Source organism: Scyliorhinus canicula, chromosome 14 (genome assembly GCF_902713615.1).
Source record: "Scyliorhinus canicula chromosome 14, sScyCan1.1, whole genome shotgun sequence".
Classification (NCBI taxonomy): domain Eukaryota; kingdom Metazoa; phylum Chordata; class Chondrichthyes; order Carcharhiniformes; family Scyliorhinidae; genus Scyliorhinus; species Scyliorhinus canicula.
In genome coordinates this window covers 115,818,739-115,842,479 of record NC_052159.1, presented here as the reverse complement: position 1 = coordinate 115,842,479, position 23,741 = coordinate 115,818,739, and the positions used below count along the sequence as shown (strand labels likewise).

Genomic DNA, 23,741 nt, shown 5'->3' with positions numbered 1-23,741 from the left:
GGAGAAAGGTTAGAGTGGGTGAGAGGAGCAGAGAAATTGAGATGGCCAATGTCTCACCGTCAGTTCTCAATTAAAAGATCAAGAGCAGTTAAGCGGCCAGAGGGAGGAGTCCAGGGGGAGGGAGGGTACTGGAGGTGGGGGGGATTCTGCCCGAAGAAGTGAGAAGGGAGATGAAGGCGACAGAAGAAGAGTTCAGCATCGTGCTAAGCCCAAAATCCGTTGTGGTCGGACAGAAGTGTATGAAGCTAAGCCCTTTGTTGACTACAGCATGTTCAGCCTCAGAGGGGGGGGGGGGGGGGGGGGGGGGACAGGACAGATTGTATGGTGAATATGCGGCAAGGGCTGGGGTTATAAGGGATGGAGTTCAAGAGAGTGGAAGGGGCTGAGGGTCCTGGATGGGCGTTGGCATCGATGAGTTGTTGGAGCTTGTGTCCCTTAACAGCTGAAACAAAGAGGAAAAGTTTCTTGTTAAGGCATTGGATGAGATGAAGAATAAAATGAAACTGGGACAAGGATAGGTTTGAAATAGGGTGAGTCGGCACCGCTGGAATGATAGAGTGTGTGCAAATGGTGGCGCATGGCACTGAGCATGGATCTCAGGATGCCGCGAGAACAGCAGTCCTCGTGACTGATATTCATTATCATGATGTGGGCATCGCTGGCAAGACCAGCATTTATAGCCCTTGCAGTTCATGCGAGATTCTTAGTAGCAATTTGGTAGAATTGCAAACAGTCAAGCGTTAGCTACAAAGTTGTGGAACTGTTGCTCTTTCCTAAAGAGCATTAATGAACGTATTGGATTTTTAAAGCCAATCCAAAAGCTTAATGGCCACTTCTTACTAATGATACCTGCTTTTCATTTTCAGTTCACTGTACTTCAATGCACGGGATAATAAACTCAAATCTCTTTCTGTCATTGGCATTTAGAAATCTGTCAATCTCTGCTTTAAACATACTCAATGACTCCGATTCCACAGCCCTCTGGGATAGAGAATTCCAAAGATTCACAACCATTTGAGTAAAAACATTTCTCCTCATCTTGGTCCTAAATAGCTTCCCCCCTGTATTCTGAAACTGTATTCTGCTCTGGGCTCCCGATCCAGGGCAAACATCTACCTGCATCTGCCCTGTATATGCCTTTTAAGTATTTTGCAGGTTTCAATTGGATCACCTCTTATTCTCCAAAACTCTAGAAAATACAGGTCCAATTTCCTTAATCATTCTTCACAGGATAGTTTCACCATCTTAGGAACAAGTCTGCTGAACCTTTCTTGCACTCCCTCAATGGCAATAATAGTAAGGGGACTAAAACTGCACATTGTATTCCAGATGCGGTCTAACCCATGTTCTGTACAATTGAAGCAAGACTTTGATACTCCTGTACTCAAATCCTCTTCCAATAAAGGCTACCATATCATTAGCCTTCCTAAAGGCTTTCTGATCCGGCATGATAGCTTTCAGTGATTCATTCACAAGGACACGATGGTCCCTCAGTGCGTTTTTTAAATTAATTTAGAATACCCAATTATTTTTTCCCAATTAAGGGGCAATTTCCCGTGGCCAATCCACCTATCCTGCACATCTTTGGGTTGTGGGGGTGAGACCCATGCAGACACGGGGAGAATGTGCAAACACCACACGGACAGTGACCCGGGTCCAGGATCAAACCAGAGTCCTTGGAGTTGTGAGGCAGCAGTGCTAACCACTGCGCCATCGTGCTGCCCATCTACGCGTTTTATTTTCTCACCAATTAAGAAATACTCTGCACATATATTCCTCCACCAAAGTGGGTAACTTCAAATTTTTCCACACGCTTGCCATTTTCTTGTCCATTCACCAAGTCTGTCCAAGTCCCCTTGAAGCCACTTTGCATCTGCCTTACAACATATATTCTCACCTAGTTTTGGAATCATCTGCGAACCTGAAATATTACATTTGGTCCCCACATCCAAATCATTGATATATATTGTGAAAAGTTGAGTCCATTTTCTGATCCTTGCGGTGCCCCACTAGTCATAGCCTGCCAATGCAAGAATTAGATGTTTATTCCTGTTCTCTGCCTGTGTACCAATCCTTAATCCATTCGAGTATATTACTTCCTATCCTATCTTTAATTTTGCTAGCCAACCGCCCGTCAAAGATTTTATCAAAAGCCTATATCCACCAACTCTCCTTTATCAATTCTGTTCTTAACATTCTGACAAAACCCCAACAGGTTCATCAAACATGATTTGCCTTTCATAAATCCATGTTGAATATGCCCAATCATGTCATTATTATCCAAGTGTCCCTTTATCATCTTTTCAAATAGGTCCAGCATTATTCCTACTGCTGATGGAAGGCTAAAGGATCTAATATTTGTCTCATTTTCACGTTCCCTCCCTTTTTAAATAGTATGGTGGCCTTTTCTACCTACCAATCTGCAGGAATCTATAGAATTTTGGAAGATAATCACCTGTCTTGCAAAAAAACACAATTAATCCTCCAGCAGTCAACCGTCTTAATACCAGTCCAACGCCGACATTTCCACATCACGTCTTAATACCCGAGTATCAACAAACCATTGACATTAGGTCAATGACATAACACCCATATCCCACTGCCCACCTCTGGAAGTTTTTAAGGAGATGCACAATCAATAACTTCAGAGAATTGGAAGCCTGCACTGTTTCCTACAGGCAATGAAAACGGTTTTGCATCGGTCTCCTATGAAGGAATAGTGGACCAATCCGGCTTGTGTGAGCTGAATATAAACTTCGGACAATTCTATGATGGCCCTGACACTGTCCCCACCAAGCAGCAGCACCTGGACTAATGTCACTTTGAAATGCACCCAGTTAAAATTAATTAGGATTGGGGGTTGGTCGAACGACACACACAAGACATAGCTCTGCCTCGGGACGTCAGCTCGAATGCTGACACCACAGTGAAACCATCTCTACCGGCGGAGAGTGCCGAAAAAGGGGGAGTGTGCTGGGTGGGTGGGTGGGAGGGAGGCTTGTCCCTGATTCCTCCCCTCCCCTCTTCTCTTTAAAAAAACAGACAACCAACCTTCATAACTGTCAGCCAGAATCCGCACCGCTTCACTCACACAGGCTCCATCTTCACAGAGGAAGAGCGACAGGCCGGAAATGACAACTGCAGCGGCGCTACAAGCTTCCGCTCTCCCAGAATCCGGCGCGCGACCCCAACCGCCGGGGCGGAGACCGAGTGGGTCAGAGTGCGCCGACGCGGAGCAGGCAGGTCAGAGTGCGCTGGCTCGGAACCTGTGGTGCTTTCTGGATAGGTGAGTTTTGCATCCGGGCCTAGTGGTCTCAGCAACAGGGGAGACCGGTTGGCGGAGCTGATAGTGATTCACCAGGATCCACTAGCACTCACTTGAGAAGATGATCGTTCCCTTTTCCCCATGGGGGTGTGTCATTAACTTTGCAGCTAAATTCCTGTTTGTCATAATGGGGCCCAATGGACTCCCTCCACTGCTGGTAGTTCTGAATAAACCTGGGCGTTTGTCATTTGTATCCTTTTCTGTGACTAGTCACTCTTGACAATTGAAGCACTTCCTTGGTTTTCCTCAGCTTCTTGTTCCATGTACATTTATGCAGGGCTGATGATAGTCCAGAACTATTTTCAGTCTCAAAACACGGTAATTGGGTTTTTAGATCTGGTATATATGTGTTTCTTGCCTGAGCCATCTTATTGCATCATTCTGATGTTTTGTTTCCTGGATACTCGCATCTCATTATTATGGCTGTTAGTAACTTTTATTCATCAACTTCTTTCATATCCCAGTGCTTACATCTACGTGAGAACGTGGAGAGAACCATGCCTTAAACCTTTTGCCTTTGTTTTCACTGAGGTATCAGTCTCCACAGACACTCAACTTTTGTCGTCTGTGCATTAATCTGGAATTTAATTTTTTTTTAACTTTCCCTTTACATTGACTCTGCAACATTGACTCTCCATCCGTTTACTGCCTACGCCTCCCACTGCCTTATAATAATATTTAATAGTAGGCTTACGTTAATACTGCAATGAAGTTACTGTGCAAATTCCCCAGTACATTGAGGGGGAATTCAGAATGTCTAATTCACCTGACAAGCACATCTTTCGGACCTTGGGAGGTGTAGACCTCCCACCTGGGTTATTCTCTCTTCCAACGTCTTCCATCGGTCGGGGATACAAAAGTCTGAGAAAATGCACTAACTTCTTCTCCACTGTTAGCAGACTCTTGAATGACCCTCTTATGGACTGAACTGATCTCTTCACACACAGAATCATAGAATTTACAGTGCAGAAGGAGGCAATTCGGCCCATTGCGTCTGCACCGGCCCTTGGAAAGAGCACCCTACTTAAGCCACAGCTCCACCCTTTCCCCGTAATCCCTAAACGTTTTGGACACTAAGGGCAATATAGCATGGTCAATCTATCTAACCTGTACATCTTTGGACTGTGGGAGGAAACCAGAACCCCTGGAGGTAACCCCTGTCTGTGTGGAGTCTGCACGTCCTCCCCCTGTGTGCGTGGGTTTCCTCCAGGTGCTCCGGTTTCCTCCCACAGTCCAAAGATGTGCGGGTTAGGTGGATTGGCCATGCTAAATTGCCCGTAGTGTCCTAATAAAAGTAATGTTAAGGGGGGGGTTGTTGGGTTACGGGTATAGGGTGGATACGTGGGTTTGAGTCGGGTGATCATGGCTCGGCACAACATTGAGGGCCGAAGGGCCTGTTCTGTGCTGTACTGTTCTATGTTCTATGTAACCCACGCAGGCAATGAGAGAATGTGCAAACTTCACAGGGACAGTCACCCGGGGCTGGAATTAAACCCGGGTCCCTCGAGCTGTGAGGCAGTGCTAACCACTGTGCCACCGTGCCATCCCATCTTCTCTACTGAGTAGTAAGACATTCCCCTTGCTGACCTGATGCCTGTGCCTCTATTTACATTGTATATTTATGTATGTCCTATGTTTTTTCATGTATAGAATGATCTGTCTGAACTGTACGTAGAACTATACTTTTCACAGTACCTCAGTACACGTGATAATAAATTCAATCCAATCCAAAATAATAACAAAGGTAGGGCACGGTAGTACAGTATTTAGCATTGTTGCTTCATATTGCCAGGGTCCCAGGTTCGATTCCAGGCTTGGGTCTGTGAGGTGTCTGCGTGGGTTTTCTCTGGGTGCTCTGATTTCCTCCCATAAGTCCCGAAAGACGAGCTTATTAGGTGAATTGAACATTCAGAATTCTCCCTCAGTGTACCCGAACAGGCGCGGAGTGTGGCGACTAGGGCTTTTCACAGTAACTTCATCGCAGTTTTAATGTTAAGCCCACTTGTGAAAATAATAAAAGATGATTCAGCCCCTTGAGCCTGCTTTGCTATTCAATGAAATCATGGCTGATCTGTTTGTATTTTGAGGTCTGCATTTTCATCTACCCCGATAACCTTTAATTCCCTTGCCTAACAAGAATCGCTCCACCTCTGCCTTAAAAATATTCATAAACTGCGCTTCCACTACCTTCTGAGGCAGAGTTGCAAAGTCGTACAATTCTCCTCATCACTGTCCTATAAGTGTAACCTCTATTTCTGGACCCATGCACAAGGCAAAACATCCTTTCCACATTTACCTTGTCAATAGCGTTCAGGATTTTCTATACTCCAACCAAATCCACCACTCATTCTTCTGAACTCCAGTAGAAACAAGCTCAGCAAGAGCAGCACGGTTGTTGCAGTGGTTAGCACTGCTCTTCACAGCGCCAAAGACCCAAATTCGATCCTGGCCCTGGGTCATTGTCCGTGTGGAGTTTGCACATTCTCCCCGTGTCTGCTTGGGTCTCACACCCACAACCCAAAGATGTGCAGGGTAGGTGGATTGGCACGCTAATTTGGCCCACATATTTTAAAAAGAAAACCTGCTGTTTATGGTCTACAAAATAATCTATATGATTAGGTTATCTTTATCTGCATTGTATACATATGTTGTATCTACTAATATCATCCAAAATCTGATAACACATGCGTGATAGAATGTTATTTTTTTCAGATCTTAAGTTTACTGCAATCATGTGCGTTTAATGTTGACCTTTCTATGTCAGATGGTTCATTTTTGCTTTTTCTGCGGAATATCCTCCTCTTCCTTCCGGTATCAATCTTCTAAGCGGGTGTTGGTGAGGATTGATCCCTGGTTATGCTTGGAAAAGTAGTGCTGGAAAAAGTATGCTTGGAAAAGTTTGCTGTTATCTTTCTATAGAATATATGCTTTTCAACTTAAGATTTAATTGATATCCAAATTGACCTGGGCTTTTATTTGTTTTTTTTGCCTCGAGGGGGATTATATGGCTCTAGGTGGATAGCGAGTGTATGTATTACACATGAATCATCACCACAGCATGGAACAGACCAGTTTCTCTTTTCCTGTCCCTGTGTGTTTCTTTTGTGATCTGCTAATGCAATATAACAGTATGTTGAATCAGAAATAAAGCATTGCTATAATTCATTGTGGGTATTTGTGGAACAGATTCAAATATATTGTTCAATTCTATTATATATAAGTAATTTAATGTCTTAAATTAAAGCATATTGAACAGTATCATGTATTTTTTAAGATCCACGACCCAATGTTAAAGAACAGTTCCAAGCAAGAAAATGCCAGAGAGGGGAGAGAATAAACAGACATTCAGGGCACAGAGGGAGTTAATGGGCTTTATGTCACAAACTGCCGCAGAGAAAGTTGTTTAAATATAAAATTTACAATGATGAATAAAAAACATAAAACATAAAAAATAGGCAAAAAAGTTGAAAACATAGAAAACATAAAAATGCAGCAAGACTATGAAACAAAAAAACAAAATTGGTGGCAAAATGCAGTTTACCAATCCTGGAAGTTGCAAAAAATCATGGTCACTGATTACATGCCAGCTCTCTGTTCTAAATGGTCAATGTATGTATCTGTTTAGTATTTCTCCTGTCGCATTACTGTAGAATTGGCATTCGGAAAATGTCCCTTGAGTGTGTTTGTGGTGCTGTTGGAATCTGCAGCCAGTGGTACAGCTGCAGGCAAGAATGTGCGAGAGGTAACTTTATAATGGGGAAAAATACATTTAAAATCAGACTAGATTTGGTTTTCGGGGTTTATTCACTCTATGATTTCAAAGACTAGCATTTTCAAACTCTTGTCTTTTTAATTGGTAGGTTACATCTTTGGACTATTACCACGGATTCACCATGTCTGCAACATCTGTATCAGATAATTCACTGACAAAGACTGTGGCCGCTAAAGTCCCCTTTAGTGACCTGTGTTTAACAATGGAAAAAATACAGAAGGCTAAATCTAGGCTTGATAAAAATAAGTATTTCAAAGACTTCTTGAATTCATGGAGAAACTTCCATAACACACTTCACAAGAATGATTTAAACACCACTGATTCCTTCTACCCAGCACTGCGTCTGATCCTTCCTCAGCTTGAGAGAGAGAGGATGGCATACGGAATAAAAGAGACGATGCTTGCAAAACTTTACATTGACGTTTTAGGTTTGCCAAAAGACGGAAAAGATGCTCTTAAACTCCTGAATTACAGAGCTCCCACCAGCTCGCATGGAGAGGCAGGTGACTTTGCCGTGATTGCATATTTTGTTCTGAAACAGAGATGCCCAAATAAAGGCACTCTAACTGTTCACGACATAAATCAACACTTGGATTCTATTGCACTTAATAATGCTGCCAAAAGGAAGGATTTGATAAAAAAGAGCCTGTTGCAATTAATCTGTCAGAGTTCAGCATTAGAGCAAAAGTGGCTTATTCGTATGATCTTGAAAGATATGAAATTAGGCATCAGTCAACAAACTATATTTCAGTTATTCCATGCAGATGCGACAGAGCTTCACAGTGTAACGACAGATCTAGAGAAAGTTTGTAGACAACTTCATGATCCCACTGTGTCCCTCAGTGATGTCTCCATCATGATGTTTTCTCCTTTTAGGCCTATGCTTGCAGCTATTGCCAATATAAAAAACATTGAAAAGTTAATGCACAACCAAAGTTTCTACTTGGAAACTAAGCTGGATGGAGAGCGTATCCAACTTCACAAGGATGGAGATGTTTACAAGTATTTTTCTCGTAATGGATTTGATTACAGCCAGCAGTTTGGTGCTTCTTCATTGCAAGGGTCTCTCACACCCTTCATTCACAATACCTTTAAGAGCACTTTACAGAACTGCATTCTTGATGGAGAGATGATGGCCTATAACCCAATTACCCAAGCTTTTATGCAGAAGGGAAACAAGTTTGACATCAAAAGAATGGTGGAAGATTCAGAATTGCAAACCTGTTTCTGCGTCTTTGATGTGCTAATGGTAAATAAGCAGAAACTGGCAAATGAACCTCTTAGGAAAAGACACGAAACCCTTCAAACTGTCTTCACATCAGCGCCAGGGCGCATTCAGATTGTGGAAAAAATTGAAATAAAAACAAAAAAAGATGTGGCCGATGCTCTAAATGTAGCTATAGATCAAAGGGAAGAAGGAATAATGCTGAAGGATCCTTTGGGTGTTTATAAACCAGACAAGCGTGGTGAAGGCTGGCTGAAAATTAAACCAGAATATGTTGATGGCTTGATGGATGAGCTTGACATCTTGATTGTTGGCGGTTACTTTGGTAAAGGCCATCGTGGTGGAATGGTGTCTCATTTCCTGTGTGCTGTTGCAGAGCCTGCTTCACCTGGTGAGAAACCATCGCGCTTCCACTCACTTTGCCGTGTAGGTTCTGGATACACAATGAAGGAGCTGTATGATCTTGGACTGAAACTGGCTAATCACTGGAAACCTTACCGCAAAAGAGATCCTCCACCAAACATTCTGTGTGGCACTGAAAAACCAGAGGTCTATATTGAACCATGTAATTCTGTTATTCTACAAGTCAAGGCAGCTGAAATTGTGGGCAGTGATATGTATAAAACGTGTTGCACCTTGCGTTTTCCACGAATTGAAAAGATCAGAGATGATAAGGATTGGTATGACTGTATGACATTGCATGATTTGGATCAACTGCACAATAAAGCTTCTGGGAAACTTGCCTCCAAACATGTTGACATAAATGATGAGGAACCAGATAAGAAAAAGCGTAAAGTTCCTGCAAAGACCAAAACGTTATTCGGCATTGCAGAACAGTTTAAAGCCCAAGATCTATCACATGTTGACAAAGTTTCCAGTATTTTTGAAGATGTTGAATTTTGTGTCTTGAATGGTCTTCACGACCATCCCAAAGCTGAGCTGGAGAAGGGAGTAGCTGAATGTGGAGGGTTGGTCGTGCAGAACCCTGGACCAGACACATATTGTGTTATTGTTGGCACAGTTAATGTCCGTGTCAAAAATCTTGTAGCTGCGAACGAACATGACGTGGTGAAAGCTGACTGGTTGTTGGAGTGTTTGCAAAAGAAACATTTTATACCATGGCAACCTCAGTATATGATTCATATGTCACCTTCTACAGAGGAACATTTTGCCCAAGAATATGATTGCTATGGAGACAGCTATTATGCTGATATTGATAAAAGTCATCTGCAGGAAATATTCAAAAGAATGAGTAAACCGGAACAAAATTTACCCTCTAAAACTATTGCAGACTTAGAACAGCGTTACTCATGGGACGTATCGCCTCTAAGTATGTTCAGACACTGCATCGTTTATATCGATTTCTACGCTAGAATTGGTGACTCTAGTACGCAGATACATGGCACAAGTTTAGACGTGAGGATTTTAGAGTTGCGGTTTCATGGAGCACAATGTGTCACAAATTTGAATGAAAGTGTCTCCCATGTTGTCGTTGGTACTGATTTACAACGTGTCTCAGAGCTGAAATCGCGAAGGACGGCATTTGAAAGGAAGTTCAAAATTGTGTTGGAATCGTGGATAACTGATTCAATAAAAGCAGGCAGTCTGCAAGATGAAAGAAATTACCTACTGTAGAAGACTTGACAAGAATCACTGAAATATGAGTAAGACTCGAGTGACTTAAGGTCGCCAATGTAGAATTTGGAAGTAAACTTGTTCAGTTTCACGCTCTAGAAAGCACTTTAGTTGAGATCAAAGTGTGTCTGAAGGCGTGTGATCCTTCACAAAAAAATTACACTCTTCTCGCTTTATTTCATTTATTTTTCTTCCTTTACACAAAGTAATACATGGCCCGGAAGTGTTATTCCAGATGGAGATTGATTAGACAGTTCCTTTATTTTTACCTAATTATACCCTCTTTAAAAATGGTGAGCTTCTTAATGTGAGCAAAATTACCAGAATAAACTTAACATCACTGTCCAATATTGTGGATGCATCTGTGGAGAAAACAGGTCAAGTGATCTTTCATCAAGAGGTCTGATGAATACTGGCCATGTCTCCATCCTGTGTTTAAGCATCATTATTACAGTAAAAGTAATCGTCAACATACTTAACTTTCTACATTCAAACCAAGGCTTTAGAAATAATAAAACAGCAGGAAGGATCAAGACTGGAAGTGATTGTATTTTCAAAAAATTGTATATGACCATTGTGGAACTAATGTTGTCCTTTTTAAATTGGCATCCTTCACAGTTAACGTAAGTGACAAATCAGATGCAGAGACCATTCTTCCAGCTATTAACCTGCATTGTTGAGGGGAATAACCTGAACCTGCTATTATTTCTTGCATGTCAGTAGCAAAGGGAAAGATTTACTGTTTTGCAATATATAATGTGACTGTCTCAACTGGTATTTTGTGTCAAATTACAAATCGTAACTGCTTTGAGTATTAGAAGTGACATTTAATGAAGCAAGTAGGTTGGTTTAAACTGGTGATGAATGCCTCAAACTTAAAGCTATTATCAAGCAAATCAAAGAACAGCCTTCAAGCAACTTTTTGACTAAGAATACAAAAGAAAGGAATATACTTGCTACCTAAAGCGAGAAGGACCAAATTAACTGGTTCAGATCGAAGGCAGAAGCATAAATTGCACTGGAGGCCAGACAGTGGAGGAGGAATTATAGTTTTACATAAAACTCTCGTTGTGCTGCAAAGTCATTTTGAGTGTGGGATCCATAACGATAATTCTTCATAGTCATTAGAGGGAGCTCTCAAGAATGTTACGAGAATCATTTTTAAATTATCTCTAAGGGAACTGTAGAGATGTTAACAATTATACTGTGTGCGCTGGTTTGAAACTGCTTTCAACATATATAGAACTCTCTAAGTGAGCCAGTTCTTCATAGACCATGAATTAATTTTATATGCAGCTAAATACCGTTTGCAACTTTACGTTATTGAATACTGCAGGGGCACTATTAAATGCAATAGATAACACATAGAGCAAGGCTTCCTTGATTTTGTTTTATAGTTAAATTGTATTGTAATTCTGTTTGTGACAGGCCTTCCGCTTTTTGCACTAGATGCTTTATTATTATTCATACATAGATCTTCATTTTGGAAGTATACCGTGTTCCTTACTGTGTTGTACAGAGATTTAAATTGAGAGCAATCCATGGTGCAGCATATGATACAGTTCAAATTTTGACAGGTCAGATTCAGTTAATAATGGTTGAAATAAGGAGATGTATCAATTGATTTGAATAACAATTCTCCGATTTGCACATACTATTTGTATGTTATATTACATTTTTAGATATTAAAGTTATTTTATCCTTTAGGCTTGTAAAATTAATTTCTAATTTTCATCAGCAATTATTCAAATAAGTAAATGAGAGAATATCTTTTTTAAGAAAGGTAATGTAGAGTCCCAGTCCTTGTTTTTGCTTCGAAACTAAACTAATTCTATATTAAGATGTATATTTTCAGTATTTATAGCAATGGTAAAATGAAATTATCCAGGGAGAAGTTTAAATTTGTACACAGGCTGGTGTCTATATTTATAAATGCTGATTGTCAGTAGATATTCTTGTCCATGTTAATAGCATTAATGCCTCGTATTTTGAAAAATAATTCAATAAAGAATCTGGTCAAATATGGAACATTGACTACTATCAGCTTTTGTGGTTACTTGATGCGTTACATTAATGTCCACCAATAGCACAATACCAGACATTTCCTTCTCTTAAGAAAGAAGACAGCCAGACTTTGAGCAAGCAGAGATCTCCTTTCTTCCAGCAGAGAGCAGCAATATTCTGGAGCAAAGGACCAGATCAGTTTTACAACCAGTGAGGAAGCCACAGATGATGACATCGAAGTACAAGCTCCCATACTCAAAAGTCACTTGTGCACAGAAATCTGAAACTCGCTCATGTACATCCCTGTTCTTTAACTTTCTGGTTGTATACAGGACGCAGTATTTCAATTCAAATTTCTCCCAAAAAGCATATGCAGACCAAGTTCTTTATGAACTGAAGCTTGTGGTTTTATTCACTACTAGAGTGTTGCTGGTTGCCTCCATATCTTCACAAAAGGAATAGCATATGATGGAAAATTATTTTAACCAGAAGGCAACTGTTTGTGTAACGTAAATGATTTTCGTTTAGAATTAAGTCATTTTTGTCTAATATAGGAAATCTTACTTTGCCTTTTGCTAAAAGTTCAGTTTGTTTCAGGACCCTAGATGGGTTACCTGAAAATAGACTAGAGTGAAAGCAATGCCAATAATATTGCAGAAGGTTGTTTAGAATGTTCCCTGAATGATGAACATGGACCCCAAATTCTTGAGGCTGCCACTCTTCCAGAAATATAAAGGAGTGTTTCTGAGACCTTGAGCTTGTTCCAGGGAAGAGCATGAGATGAACCTGTTGATGTGGGGGGGTATTCTGGCATCTACTTCAGCTTTCGACCTGGCATGTTGTAAAGGAATTTATCACAACTTAACTGGACTATCCAAAGATATTTGTAGAAATGTAGTAAGCGTCTGAAGTTCCAATATGCTGCTTGTCCAACAGGAAATGACTGCACTTAGGAAAGCAGCATTTCTGGACACCAGTTCTGCCATGTTTTCCTGCATGATATCTAAACTGTAAGTGAAATTGTAACCAGCAGGATTTCTGATGATTATCCTGCTAGTTTGCATTGGGAGTTGGGTAGGGCCAGCTTTGAGGAAATTTTGCAGAGTACTTTATCTTTAAAATCTTTCCCCACATTTTGGCTGCCAAATTATTTCTATTGATCAATTGCCTCTCTTGAACTCTAGCCTCTGATGTGCACCTTCTCTGGTCCCTCTACTCCACATTCTCAATTGATATCACTGTGTACATTTGAAGTGATTGAGTCCATCATCTGTTATATGTGTGCCTCAACATCTTCCTTTCCTTTCTATTGGCTGCATGTAATACTCAGCCCCAAGTCCTTCAACAAAATGTGTATCTATCACTCCAAGTCTTTAAAGTTATCTGCTCCTGCATATCTTTAATCTCAAAGCCCAATTGCACAAGTTCAATCCACAAATATACTAGAAGCAGTTTTATACCTAGCATAAATTGACCAGAGGTTCGAGGAGACCAAGGCACATATTTGTTTACTTAAAATCTTTGGTATGAGGCAAATGGAATTTTCATGGATGAGCCATGGTTGAATCAATTCATGGATTGGGAGCGGGATATTTGCCATAATGACATCTAGTTAAAAAGGATCCAGAGCACCGCTGTGATGGTGGACAACGGCAGAACGTAGCACAGTGGTTAGTACAGTTGATTAACAGCTCCAGGGTCCCAGGTTCAATTCCTGGCTGGGTCACTGTCTGTGCGGAGTCTGCACGTCCTCCCCGTGTCTGCGTGGGCTTCCTCCGGGTGCCCCGGTTTCCTCCCACAGTCCAAAGATGTGTGGGTTAGGTGGATTGGACATGCTAAATTGCCCGTAGTGTCCAACAAAATGTTAAGTGGGCTACGGGGATAGGATAGATACGTGGGCTTCAGTACGGTGCTCTTCGTAAGGGCCGATGCAGACTTGACGGGCCAAATGGCCTCCTGCACTGTAAATTCTATGAACAATATTATGAAGCAGCATGATTACAGCCATAGCCCCCTAGTTACACAGATGCAGCAGGATGGAAGTTCTTTCCCCCAGTGGGTATCCCTGCACATACAAATTAATCAGGATTGGAGAGAGTTGGCAGAAGCATCTAAATCCCACCTGCATTATTCCCCAGAAGTTTTTTTAAGATGTCAGCAGGACTGCTAAGTTAAAACTCCTTTCACACCTTCCTTATCCTCTAAACCGTAATATGACCTTTAATCGCAGCACTACCAGTCCTTTGTTTCCCCAGTTTTCTTGCATCTCCAAATCAGAATAGATATTTAATTTAAACTGCTTCGGCTTGCACTCGTGTCACTACAAGCAGTTTTTACAGACCAATTATTACCACCTCATGGCCAAACTTGCTGCTACATTATGTCACCATGCATAAGATGTTAATCTGCCTCGTACACCTTAAAAGCCCTTGGTATGGCACATACACACAACACAACAGAAGAGAGAATGCAAGAGCAGCAAAAGTCCTGCTCCTGTACAGACACTGACACCGATGGAAGAGGCAGTCTTCATCATTAGTTGTGAATGCAGCATTAGAGAAACAGTGGACTTTCAATGTTGGAGATGGAGAGAGAGAGCACCCAGTACTGCAGGTAGCCAAACTGGGTTTCCTTTTCCTTCCACTCTCCCTGAACTCTTTGTAATCCACTGCACTGCCACTTGTATTATTTTCTTTTTGTGTGGGATTTTGGCATTGCTAGTACGATCAGCATTTGTTGCCCATGCCTAATTGCCGCACTAAGACATCTTAGTGGGCATTTAAAAGTTGACCACATAGTGGATTTGGTGGTAAGGATGGCAGATTTCCAGCTCTAAAGTGAATGGGTGAACCAAAAGTATTTTTAAAGAGAATCAACAGTTGTTTTATGGTCACCATTACTGAAACTAGCTTTCAATTCCAAAATCTATTCTTTGAATTTAATTTCCACCATTTTGTCATGGTGGGATTTGAGCCCTTCTCCCTGAGTAATAGCCTGGGTCTCATGATAACCAGCCCAGTTACATTACCACAACATCTACATCTTATTGTGACAACTCTTTTTTCTTTTATTTTAGATTTATCAGACCTTTTAGTTCGACAAATTGGAAGGGACAGCCTTGTGAAGATGCTCTGAGATTTGTTCTTTTTTTAAAAAAATAATTTTTATTGAAAAATTTTGATTTTATACAACATTGACGCACCTTAGTAAAATACCGAAAATAACAATAATATTAACAATCATATACATTCGCCCCATCCCCATGAACAACCCAGCATTTTAACACCAACACAAATTAACACACTATAAAGTTACAGAATAAACACTACAATAATAATGCACCCCCCCCCCCCCCCCCCCCGGGTTGCTGCTGCTATTGACCAAGTTACCTATCTCTGAGCCAGGAAGTCCAGAAAAGGCTGCCATCGTTTATAGAACCCTTGTATTGATCCTCTCAGGGCAAATTCGACCTTTTCCAATTTTAGAAATCCCGCCATGTCACTGATCCAGGTCTCCACGCTTGGGAGCCTTGCATCCTTCCATTGTAACAGAATCCTTCGACGGGCTACTAGGGACGCAAAGGCCAGGACACCGGCCTCTTTCGCCTCCTGCACTCCCGGCTCTACCGCAAATCCAAAAATCGCGCGTCCCCACCCTGGTTTGACCCTAGATCCAACCACCCTCGACACCATCCCCGCCACCCCCTTCCAGAATTCTTCCAGTGCTGGGTATGCCCAGAACATATGGGCGTGGTTCGCAGGACTCCCCGAACATCTGGTGCACCTGTCCTCACCCTCGAAGAACCTACTCATCCTAGTCCCGGACATGTGGGCCCGGTGCAGCACCTTAAATTGGATGAGACTAAGCCTCGCACATGAGGAGGAAGAGTTGACTCTCTCCAAGGCCTCCGCCCAAGTCCCGTCCTCTATCTGCTCCCCGAGTTCCTCCTCCCATTTAGCCTTCAGCTCCTCCACTGACGACTCCTCCACCTCCTGCATTACCTTATAGATGTCAGACACCTTCCCCTCTCCTACCCACACCCACGAAAGCACTCTGTCCATCGTCCCCTGCGAGGGCAGCAAAGGGAATCCCTCTACCTGTCGCCTAGCAAACGCCTTTACCTGCAGGTATCTGACCATGTTCCCTTGGGGAAGGCCAAATTTATCTTCCAGTTCCCCCAGGCCCGCAAACCTCCCGCCAATAAACAGGTCCCTCAATTTGCTGATGCCCGCCCTTTGCCACCCCCTGAATCCCCCATCCGTGTTCCCTGGGATGAACCGATGGTTGCCACCCAGTAGAGCCTCCATCGAGCCCCCTGTTTCCCCCCGATGCCGTCTCTACTGTCCCCAGATTCTTAGGGTCGCCGCCACCACCGGGCTCGTGGTAAACCTCTTAGGGGAGAGTGGCAATGGTGCCGTTACCATGGCACCCAGGCTCGTACCTCTACATGACGCCATCTCCATTCTTTTCCACGCCGCCCCTCCCCCCTCCATCACCCATTTACGCACCATTGACACATTGGCTGCCCAATAGTACCCCAGAAGGTTGGGCAGCGCCAGCCCGCCTCTATCCCTTCCTCGCTCCAGGAACACCCTCCTCACTCTCGGAGTCCCATGTGCCCACACAAAGCTCAGAATACTGCCGGTCACTCTCCTAAGGAAGGCCCTGGGGATAAATACGGGCAGGCACTGAAAAAGGAACAAGAACCTCGGAAGCACCGTCATTTTGACGGACTGTACCCTCCCCGCCAACGACAATGGCAGCATGTCCCACCTCCTGAACTCCTCCATCTGATCTACCAGTCTGGTAAAGTTATGCTTGTGGAGAGTCCCCCAGTCCCTGGCCACTTGCACCCCCAGGTACCTAAAGCTCTCCCCTGCCCGCCTAAGCGGGAGCCTACCAATTCCTTCCTCCTGGTCTCCAGGGTGCACCACAAACACCTTGCTCTTGCCTAAGTTTAATTTATAACCTGAAAAGGTCCCAAACTCGGCTAGCAACTCCATCACTCCCGGTATCCCTCCCACCGGGTCCGCCACATACAGTAACAGGTCGTCGGCATACAACGACACCCTATGTTCCTCTCCACCTCGCACCAAGCCTCTCCACCTCTCTGAATCTCTCAACGCCATCGCCAGCAGCTCGATTGCCAGTGCAAACAACAAGGGGGACAGGGGGCAACCCTGCCTGGTCCCTCGGTAAAGCCGGAAGTACTCCGACCTCCTCCTATTCATGGCCACGCACGCCATCGGGGCCTCATATAGCAGCCTTACCCATCTAATGAACCCATCACCAAATCCAAACCTCCCCAACACCTCCCATAGGTACCCCCACTCCACTCTATCGAAGGCCTTCTCCGCATCCAGCGCCACCACTATCTCTGCCTCCCCCTCAATCGCCGGCATCATGATGACATTCAGCGATCTCCGCACATTCGTGTTCAGCTGCCTTCCCTTCACAAAACCTGTCTGGTCCTCGTGCACAACCCCTGGCACACAGTCCTCTATCCTGGTGGCCAGGATTTTTGCCAGCACCTTAGCATCCACGTTGAGGAGAGATATGGGCCTGTATGAACCACACTGCTGGGGATCCTTGTCCTTCTTTAAAATTAACGCGATCACGCCCGCGACATCGTCGGGGGCAAAGTCCCCCCTTCCCGCACCAGCAAGGGGCCCACTAGGTCCACAAACTTTTTATAAAATTCCACCAGGAACCCATCCGGCCCCGGTGCCTTCCCTGAGTGCATCTGCCCGATCCCCTTAACTAGCTCCTCCAGCTCAATCGTCGCACCCAGCCCCTCCACCTTCTCCTCCTGCACCTTCGGGAAAGAAAGCCTGTCAAGGAACCTCTCCATTCCCCTCCTCTCCCCCGTTGGCTCCGACCGGTACAATTCCCCGTAAAAGTCCTTGAAGGCCTCATTCACCTCTACCCCCTTCCGCACCACATTCCCACTCTTGTCTCTCACTCCAGCAAACTCCTTAGCCGCATCCCGCTTACGGAGCTGATGAGTCAGCATCCTACTTGCCTTTTCACCATGTTCGTACACTGCCCCTTGTGCCTTCCTCCACTGTGCCTCCGCCTTTCTAGTGGTCAGCAAATCAAATTTAGCCTGCAGGCTGCGCCTCTCCCCCAACAGTCCCTCCTCTGGTGCCTCTGCATACCTCCTGTCCACCTCCAGCACCTTTCCCACCAGTCTATCCCTCTCACTCCTCTCGCTCCTCTCCCTGTGTGCCCGGATGGATATCAGCTCCCCACGAATTACTGCCTTCAGGGCTTCCCAGACCATCCCCACCTGAACCTCCCCCGTATCATTCACCTCAAGGTACCCCTCAATACTTGCCCGGACCCTCCTACACACCTCCTCCTCCGCCAACAAACCCACATCCAACCGCCACTACGGACTTTGGTCCCGCACCTCCCCCATCTCCAACTCTATCCAATGCGGAGCGTGGTCGGAGATTGCAATGGCTGAATACTCGGCCTCCTCCACTCTCGGAATCAGTCCCCTACTCACCACGAAGAAATCTATCCGAGAGTAGACCCTATGTACGTGGGAGAAGAAAGAGTACTCGCGTGCCCTCGGCCTCACAAACCTCCATGGATCCACTCCACCCATCTGATCCATAAACCTTCTCAGTACCTTAGCCGCCGCCGGCCTCCTACCTGTCCTAGAGCTGGACCGATCCAGTGAAGGATCCAACACCGTATTAAAGTCCCCCCCTATGATCAGACCTCCCGCCTCCAGATCCGGGATCCGTCCCAACATACGCCTCATAAAGCCCGCATCGTCCCAATTTGGGGCATACACACTAGCCAGTACCACCTTCTCTCCTTGTAGCCTGCCCCTAACCATAACATACCTACCCCCCTTATCCGCCACCACCTCCGATGCCTCAAACAACACATTTTTCCCCACCAGAATCGCCACTCCCCGGTTCTTCACATGCAACCCAGAGTGGAAAACCTGCCCCACCCATCCCTTCCTCAGGCGGACCTGGTCCGCCACCCTCAGGTGGGTCTCCTGAAGCATTGCCACATCTGCCTTTAGCCCCTTCAGGTGAACCAGTACCATCGACCGCTTCACCGGCCCATTCAACCCTCTCACATTCCAGGTGACCAACCGGATCAGAGGGCGTCCCGCCCCCCTCCCCCGTCGGCTAGCCATAGCCCGTCGACTGCCCGCCCCAGGCCAGCACCCCCTGCCTGACCCCGTCCCCATAGAGACAACCCCTCACCTCTGTCCCCCCAGCCCCCACCAGCTCCTTCTTGACCCTACCAGCAGCAACCCGGTATTCCCCTTTCCCCCCAGGCTAGGAACCCTCCCAGCCGCGAACCGTCCTCCATTGTACTTCCGTGGGTCAGCTAACTTCTGCTGACCCCGGAAACTCCTGCCAATAGCCCGACCCCTCCCGAAGTGGGATCATTCCCCCAATCTATCCCTCCTCCAGGCACCGCTCCAGTGCGGGGAAGAACCAGTTAAGGCCCCGCCTCCCCCGTCACCGTCTCCACCTCCAGCCCCGCAGCGCGGGAAACCAGAGGAAAGCCCGCACTTTCGCCCTGCCCCACCACACCTTTCTGACGCAGCTCCCAAATATCAGCCCCACTCCATACCCCCACTCCGACATAGAATACAACATACCCCCCCGACCCTCCCCTCAAGATACACAGCCCAAACAAAGCCCCACAGCACAAGAACAAAAACATAGCAGAACAACCCCTCCGTAAATAACCATATCAAAATTGCAAAAGTACTAAAACAAGAAGAAAAAAACAGAAGAAAAAGAGAACACAGCAACAGCAGAATCCAGCACTAATATCTTACAGCCGACCTCGCAACCCCCAACCCCTAGTTCAAGTCCAGTTTCTCCGTCCGCACGAAGGCCCACGCCTCCTCCGGGGAATCTTCAAAATGTTATAGGCTTTACCTGCCCTTTTGTCTCAATTCCAGCCTATCTCACGGTTTTGTATTAAGTTGCTGTCATGACTACTACGCCCTTTTTCCTTCCTGAACCAGTACCTTAATAGCCCAGATCTTCCGATGCCAACAGTAGCAAATGTTGAGAGATTTGCTGCTGTTCAGACCCAGTAATAGTCCAGATCCGTGTACATGCACATTAATTGCCTTGGCATATAAACTTCCGATGGGCAGACATGCGCTGCCTGTGCCCCTCTGAAAATAACTCTGATACTGACCTTAATGTTGGAGACATGGCCTGTAGCGCGATGATACCCGGATACTTACACTAGTATTGTCTCACTGTTAATTTCTGGTGGAGGTCGGCGATTAACAGGGTAGACTGCCCCCACCCCCAGGCAGCCCCTCTACCCAACCATCTCCACTCACACTGACTACCCACCATCCCAACTAATCCATTGCCTTGCTGCCCACCACTACTTCCAGTCCCACTATCCAATTTCCCAACTATCCATCCCACCTAGTACCTATGTTGGCACTCGAAAGATATTCAGGCACAGCGTTTGCAAATCATCGATCCTTTATTGCCTTCTTATCGATAAGGAGAGGAGAACTGGAGAATCCCTAAGGCTTCTTCAGTCTGCTTTTCCCAATTGTTTACAGTCAGCCTTTCATAGAGCAGTAAATATAATTGTTTCTAGTCATGCACACCGGTAAATTATTTACATATAAAAAGAGGTAGGCCCAAGACAATAGTTGTTTAATCGCGTCCCATCGGTAATGTCATAACCTTTAGTGGTAGAAGGATGGAATGTCTGTTCAGAAACTGATGGATACACAACCTGCCCTCCCAAAAACCTCTGGCTCTGGCTACTTCTTTGGGATGGGATCAGGACCTGAAAATGGACACCTGATCGGTTACCCGACCCTGGAGACAAAATCCTGCCCATTGAGTTTTATTTTGTCAGAAATAATCTGCACTGATGGAACACCCTTAATGTAATTAGTTTCACACTCTTCATTGAAGAACTGGCACTACCCCTTGCATGTTGACAACATTGATAATTACCTGCGAATAGAAAAAGTCATGTTTCATCTTTCAGATCTCTGCATTTCCTAGAAACGCTTTTATTCCAGCAAATGGAGCAATTACCACTTAAAATTCTGTTTTTCAACATTAACTATTGTTTTCAGCAGTTCCTGCATTAAATAATGCAAAGCTAAAGTCCCTTGCTTTTCAGAAATGTATTTGATCTTAATCTCTCAGTCGTTCACAGTATCACAGAAATCAGATAAATGAAAGAAAAATGCAAAGAACGGGTGGGAATAAAAACAAATAACATGTCTCCATCTGAGACTGCCACAGTGGAATTGTTCGCAGTTAACACCTGTCAGGTTCTTTGTGTGTTAGCAATAGGTTTATGTTGTGCTTTTGCACATGTTTAACAAAGACAAATGTTTCAGTTAGGATAAACAGACAAACTGAGCTGAACTCAAAGGCAGTACATAATGTAGTATTTCAAGAAGTGAATTGTCCTTTGATCAGCAATATGATAAGCACTCAAGTGTGCTTTTTGTCGACCAATAGCGACATAGACTCTGGGCCGTGTATCAATTCAGATGAAGAGAGTATGAATGCTGGCCTTGCTTTATTTTCCCTTATGAGACACTTTTACAAAACACCATTGTAAAATGCCAATACAGTGAAATATTCTCAGTTTGCAAAAATCGAAGACTTAAACTCAGTTACTTAATGTGCCACTGTGAGAATGTTTTTTTAATTTGTTTATTGTCCATCATTTATTGCCCATCCATAATTGTCCTTGTGGGGGCAGTTAAGAGACAACCAGATTGCTGTGGGTCTGGAGTCACATGTAGGCCAGACCAGGTAAGGATGGCAGTTTTCCGTCCCTAAAGGAAATTAGTCAACCAGATGGATTTTTATGGCAATTGGCAATGGTTTCATGGTCATCATTCGACTTTTTTTTATTGAATTCAAATCTGTGGGGTCCCCCAGGGTAAGACTCTGGGTCACGGGTCCAGTGACATTACCACTACACCACTGCCTCCACGATATGATACTTTCAGTTAATAATAATAATTGCTCTTTGTCACAAGTAGGCTTCAATGAAGTTACTGTGAAAAGCCCCTAGTCACCATATTCCGGCACCTGTTTAGGGAGGCCGGTACGGGAATTGAACCTGCGCTGCTGGCCTGGTTCTGCATCACAAGCCAGCTGTTAAGCCAACTGTGCTAAACCAGCCCCGTGTTAGTGATGAAGCTGGACTAATCCTTTCTTGTGTTCCAAGTGAAACTGAAGTAAAATGAAGGAAATTGGAAAAATTAACAATTCTTTTGAACAGATCTAATGCAAGGGGCATCTGTTAATTTGTAGCTGTATTTGCACAGAATCAAGCTCTCTCAAAAATGTTACTTTTTTATGATTTTCTATCTTCCTTGAATACAGTGGATCAGCATTTAATTTCTTGAGCTTGAAGTTTATTCAAGTGTTTTTTAAATTTCAGATATGAAATTTTTGACAGCGTCGATTCCTGACACTGTTTCTGGTTGGAACATACCATGTCCGAGCAACCCTTCAATTCTTATTAATAGGCATTCTATCATATTTTATTTGTTTGAGGAAATTATTACTGCAGACAACCTGGTGCCTGCTGTAAGAATGGGTTAAATTTTCAGGTATAAAGAAAGGTTTCAAAAATTGAGATTGGGGTATGCTGGTTGATGGAAATAAGTCATAGAGAAGAAAAATTAAGTTATTTATGTAAATGGTCAGAAAGTAGCGTCACAAAAAATATTCATGAAATATTTCACATTGGCAAGATTGCATGTATAGTTAACGAAAGCCACAATTGAATGCCAGAAATGCATTGGAAAGAAACAACTGATCAGCTGGCTTTCCCATGATAAATCTTTATGCGTTCTGCTTGTGGCCAGGAAAGCCATGTAGGCCCTTTGAAAAATTTAGCATGGTGGTTAAGATTGAGGAATAAGGGGCAGCACGGTGGCGCAGTGGGTTAGCCCTGTTGCCTCATGGTGCCGAGGTACCACGGTTCGATCCCAGCTCTGGGTCACTGTCCGTGTGGAGTTTGCACATTCTCCCGTGTTTCCGTGGGTTTCGCCCCCACAACCCAAAGATGTACAAGGTAGGTGGATTCAACACGGTAAATTGCCCCTTAATTGGTTAAAAAAAAGGAATTGGGTACACTAAGTTTATTATTAAAAAAAGATTGAGGAATAAAATAGTCTGAAATATAAATATATATGTTTTGTATTAATTTTCACTATTTAAATTGATACCGTGGTAGGTATAAATGTTTTATCTCATAGAATTTACAGTGCAGAAGGAGGCCATTCGGCCGTCGAGTCTGCACTGGCCCTTGGAAAAAGCACCCTACCTGAAACCACACCTCCACCCTATCCCATAACCCAGCAACCCCCACCTAATGTTTTTTTTGGACACTTAAGGGCAATTTAGCATAGCCAATCCACCTAACCTGAACATCTTTGGACTGTGGGAGGAAACCGAGGCACCCGGAGGAAACCCATGCAGACACAGGGAGGACATGCAGGTTCCGCACAGACAGTGACATAATTGAACCTGGGGCCCTGGAGCTGTGAAGGAACTGTGCTAACCACTGTGCTACGACGCTGTGTCTTCAGGTATTGACTCCTTGAATGTGAATGCATAAATGGCCTTGGCTTAATTTAAGGCACTGAAGATTGATCAAGTTGTTGGACCTGATAACATTTAACCTCAAATGCCATAGTAAATCGGAAAAGTAATATGCGAGCATTAATTTAACTGACTAATAGTTCTTTGAGATCTGGACTACTTTGAATTGACTGA

At 44.2% G+C, this 23,741-nt stretch overlaps 2 protein-coding genes across 4 annotated transcripts in view; one reads left to right on the top strand and one right to left on the bottom strand.

Moving 5' to 3' along the window:
• Positions 1 to 3,181, bottom strand: part of abhd13 (abhydrolase domain containing 13) — a 67,364-nt gene extending 64,183 nt beyond the window's left edge. The window contains exon 1 of the mRNA XM_038817627.1: positions 3,052 to 3,181. The gene's annotated coding sequence lies outside the window, so the exon portion shown is untranslated. The remainder of the gene's footprint in view (positions 1 to 3,051) is intronic.
• On the top strand, positions 3,167 to 11,997 carry lig4 (ligase IV, DNA, ATP-dependent). Of its 3 annotated transcripts, none has more exons than XM_038817626.1 (2): positions 3,167 to 3,286; positions 7,186 to 11,997. In XM_038817626.1, exon 2 carries the CDS (start codon positions 7,219 to 7,221, stop codon positions 9,955 to 9,957), a length of 2,739 nt encoding a protein of 912 aa, XP_038673554.1. In that variant the 5' UTR covers positions 3,167 to 3,286; positions 7,186 to 7,218; the 3' UTR covers positions 9,958 to 11,997. The 3 variants fall into 3 exon arrangements, with proteins under 3 accessions (XP_038673554.1, XP_038673553.1, XP_038673552.1); XM_038817625.1 differs by lacking the exon at positions 3,167 to 3,286 and adding an exon at positions 3,388 to 3,412; XM_038817624.1 differs by lacking the exon at positions 3,167 to 3,286 and adding an exon at positions 3,445 to 3,643.
• Positions 11,998 to 23,741: the final 11,744 nt, after the last annotated feature.

Coding starts and splice junctions, on each gene's coding strand:
- lig4 (XM_038817624.1), top strand. CDS start 3,587: ATGTACATTTATGCAGGGCTGATGATAGTCCAGAACTATTTTCAGTCT. Junction 3,644..7,185: donor ATTTTCAGTCTCAAAACACG/GTAATTGGGTTT, acceptor TTTAATTGGTAG/GTTACATCTTTGGACTATTA.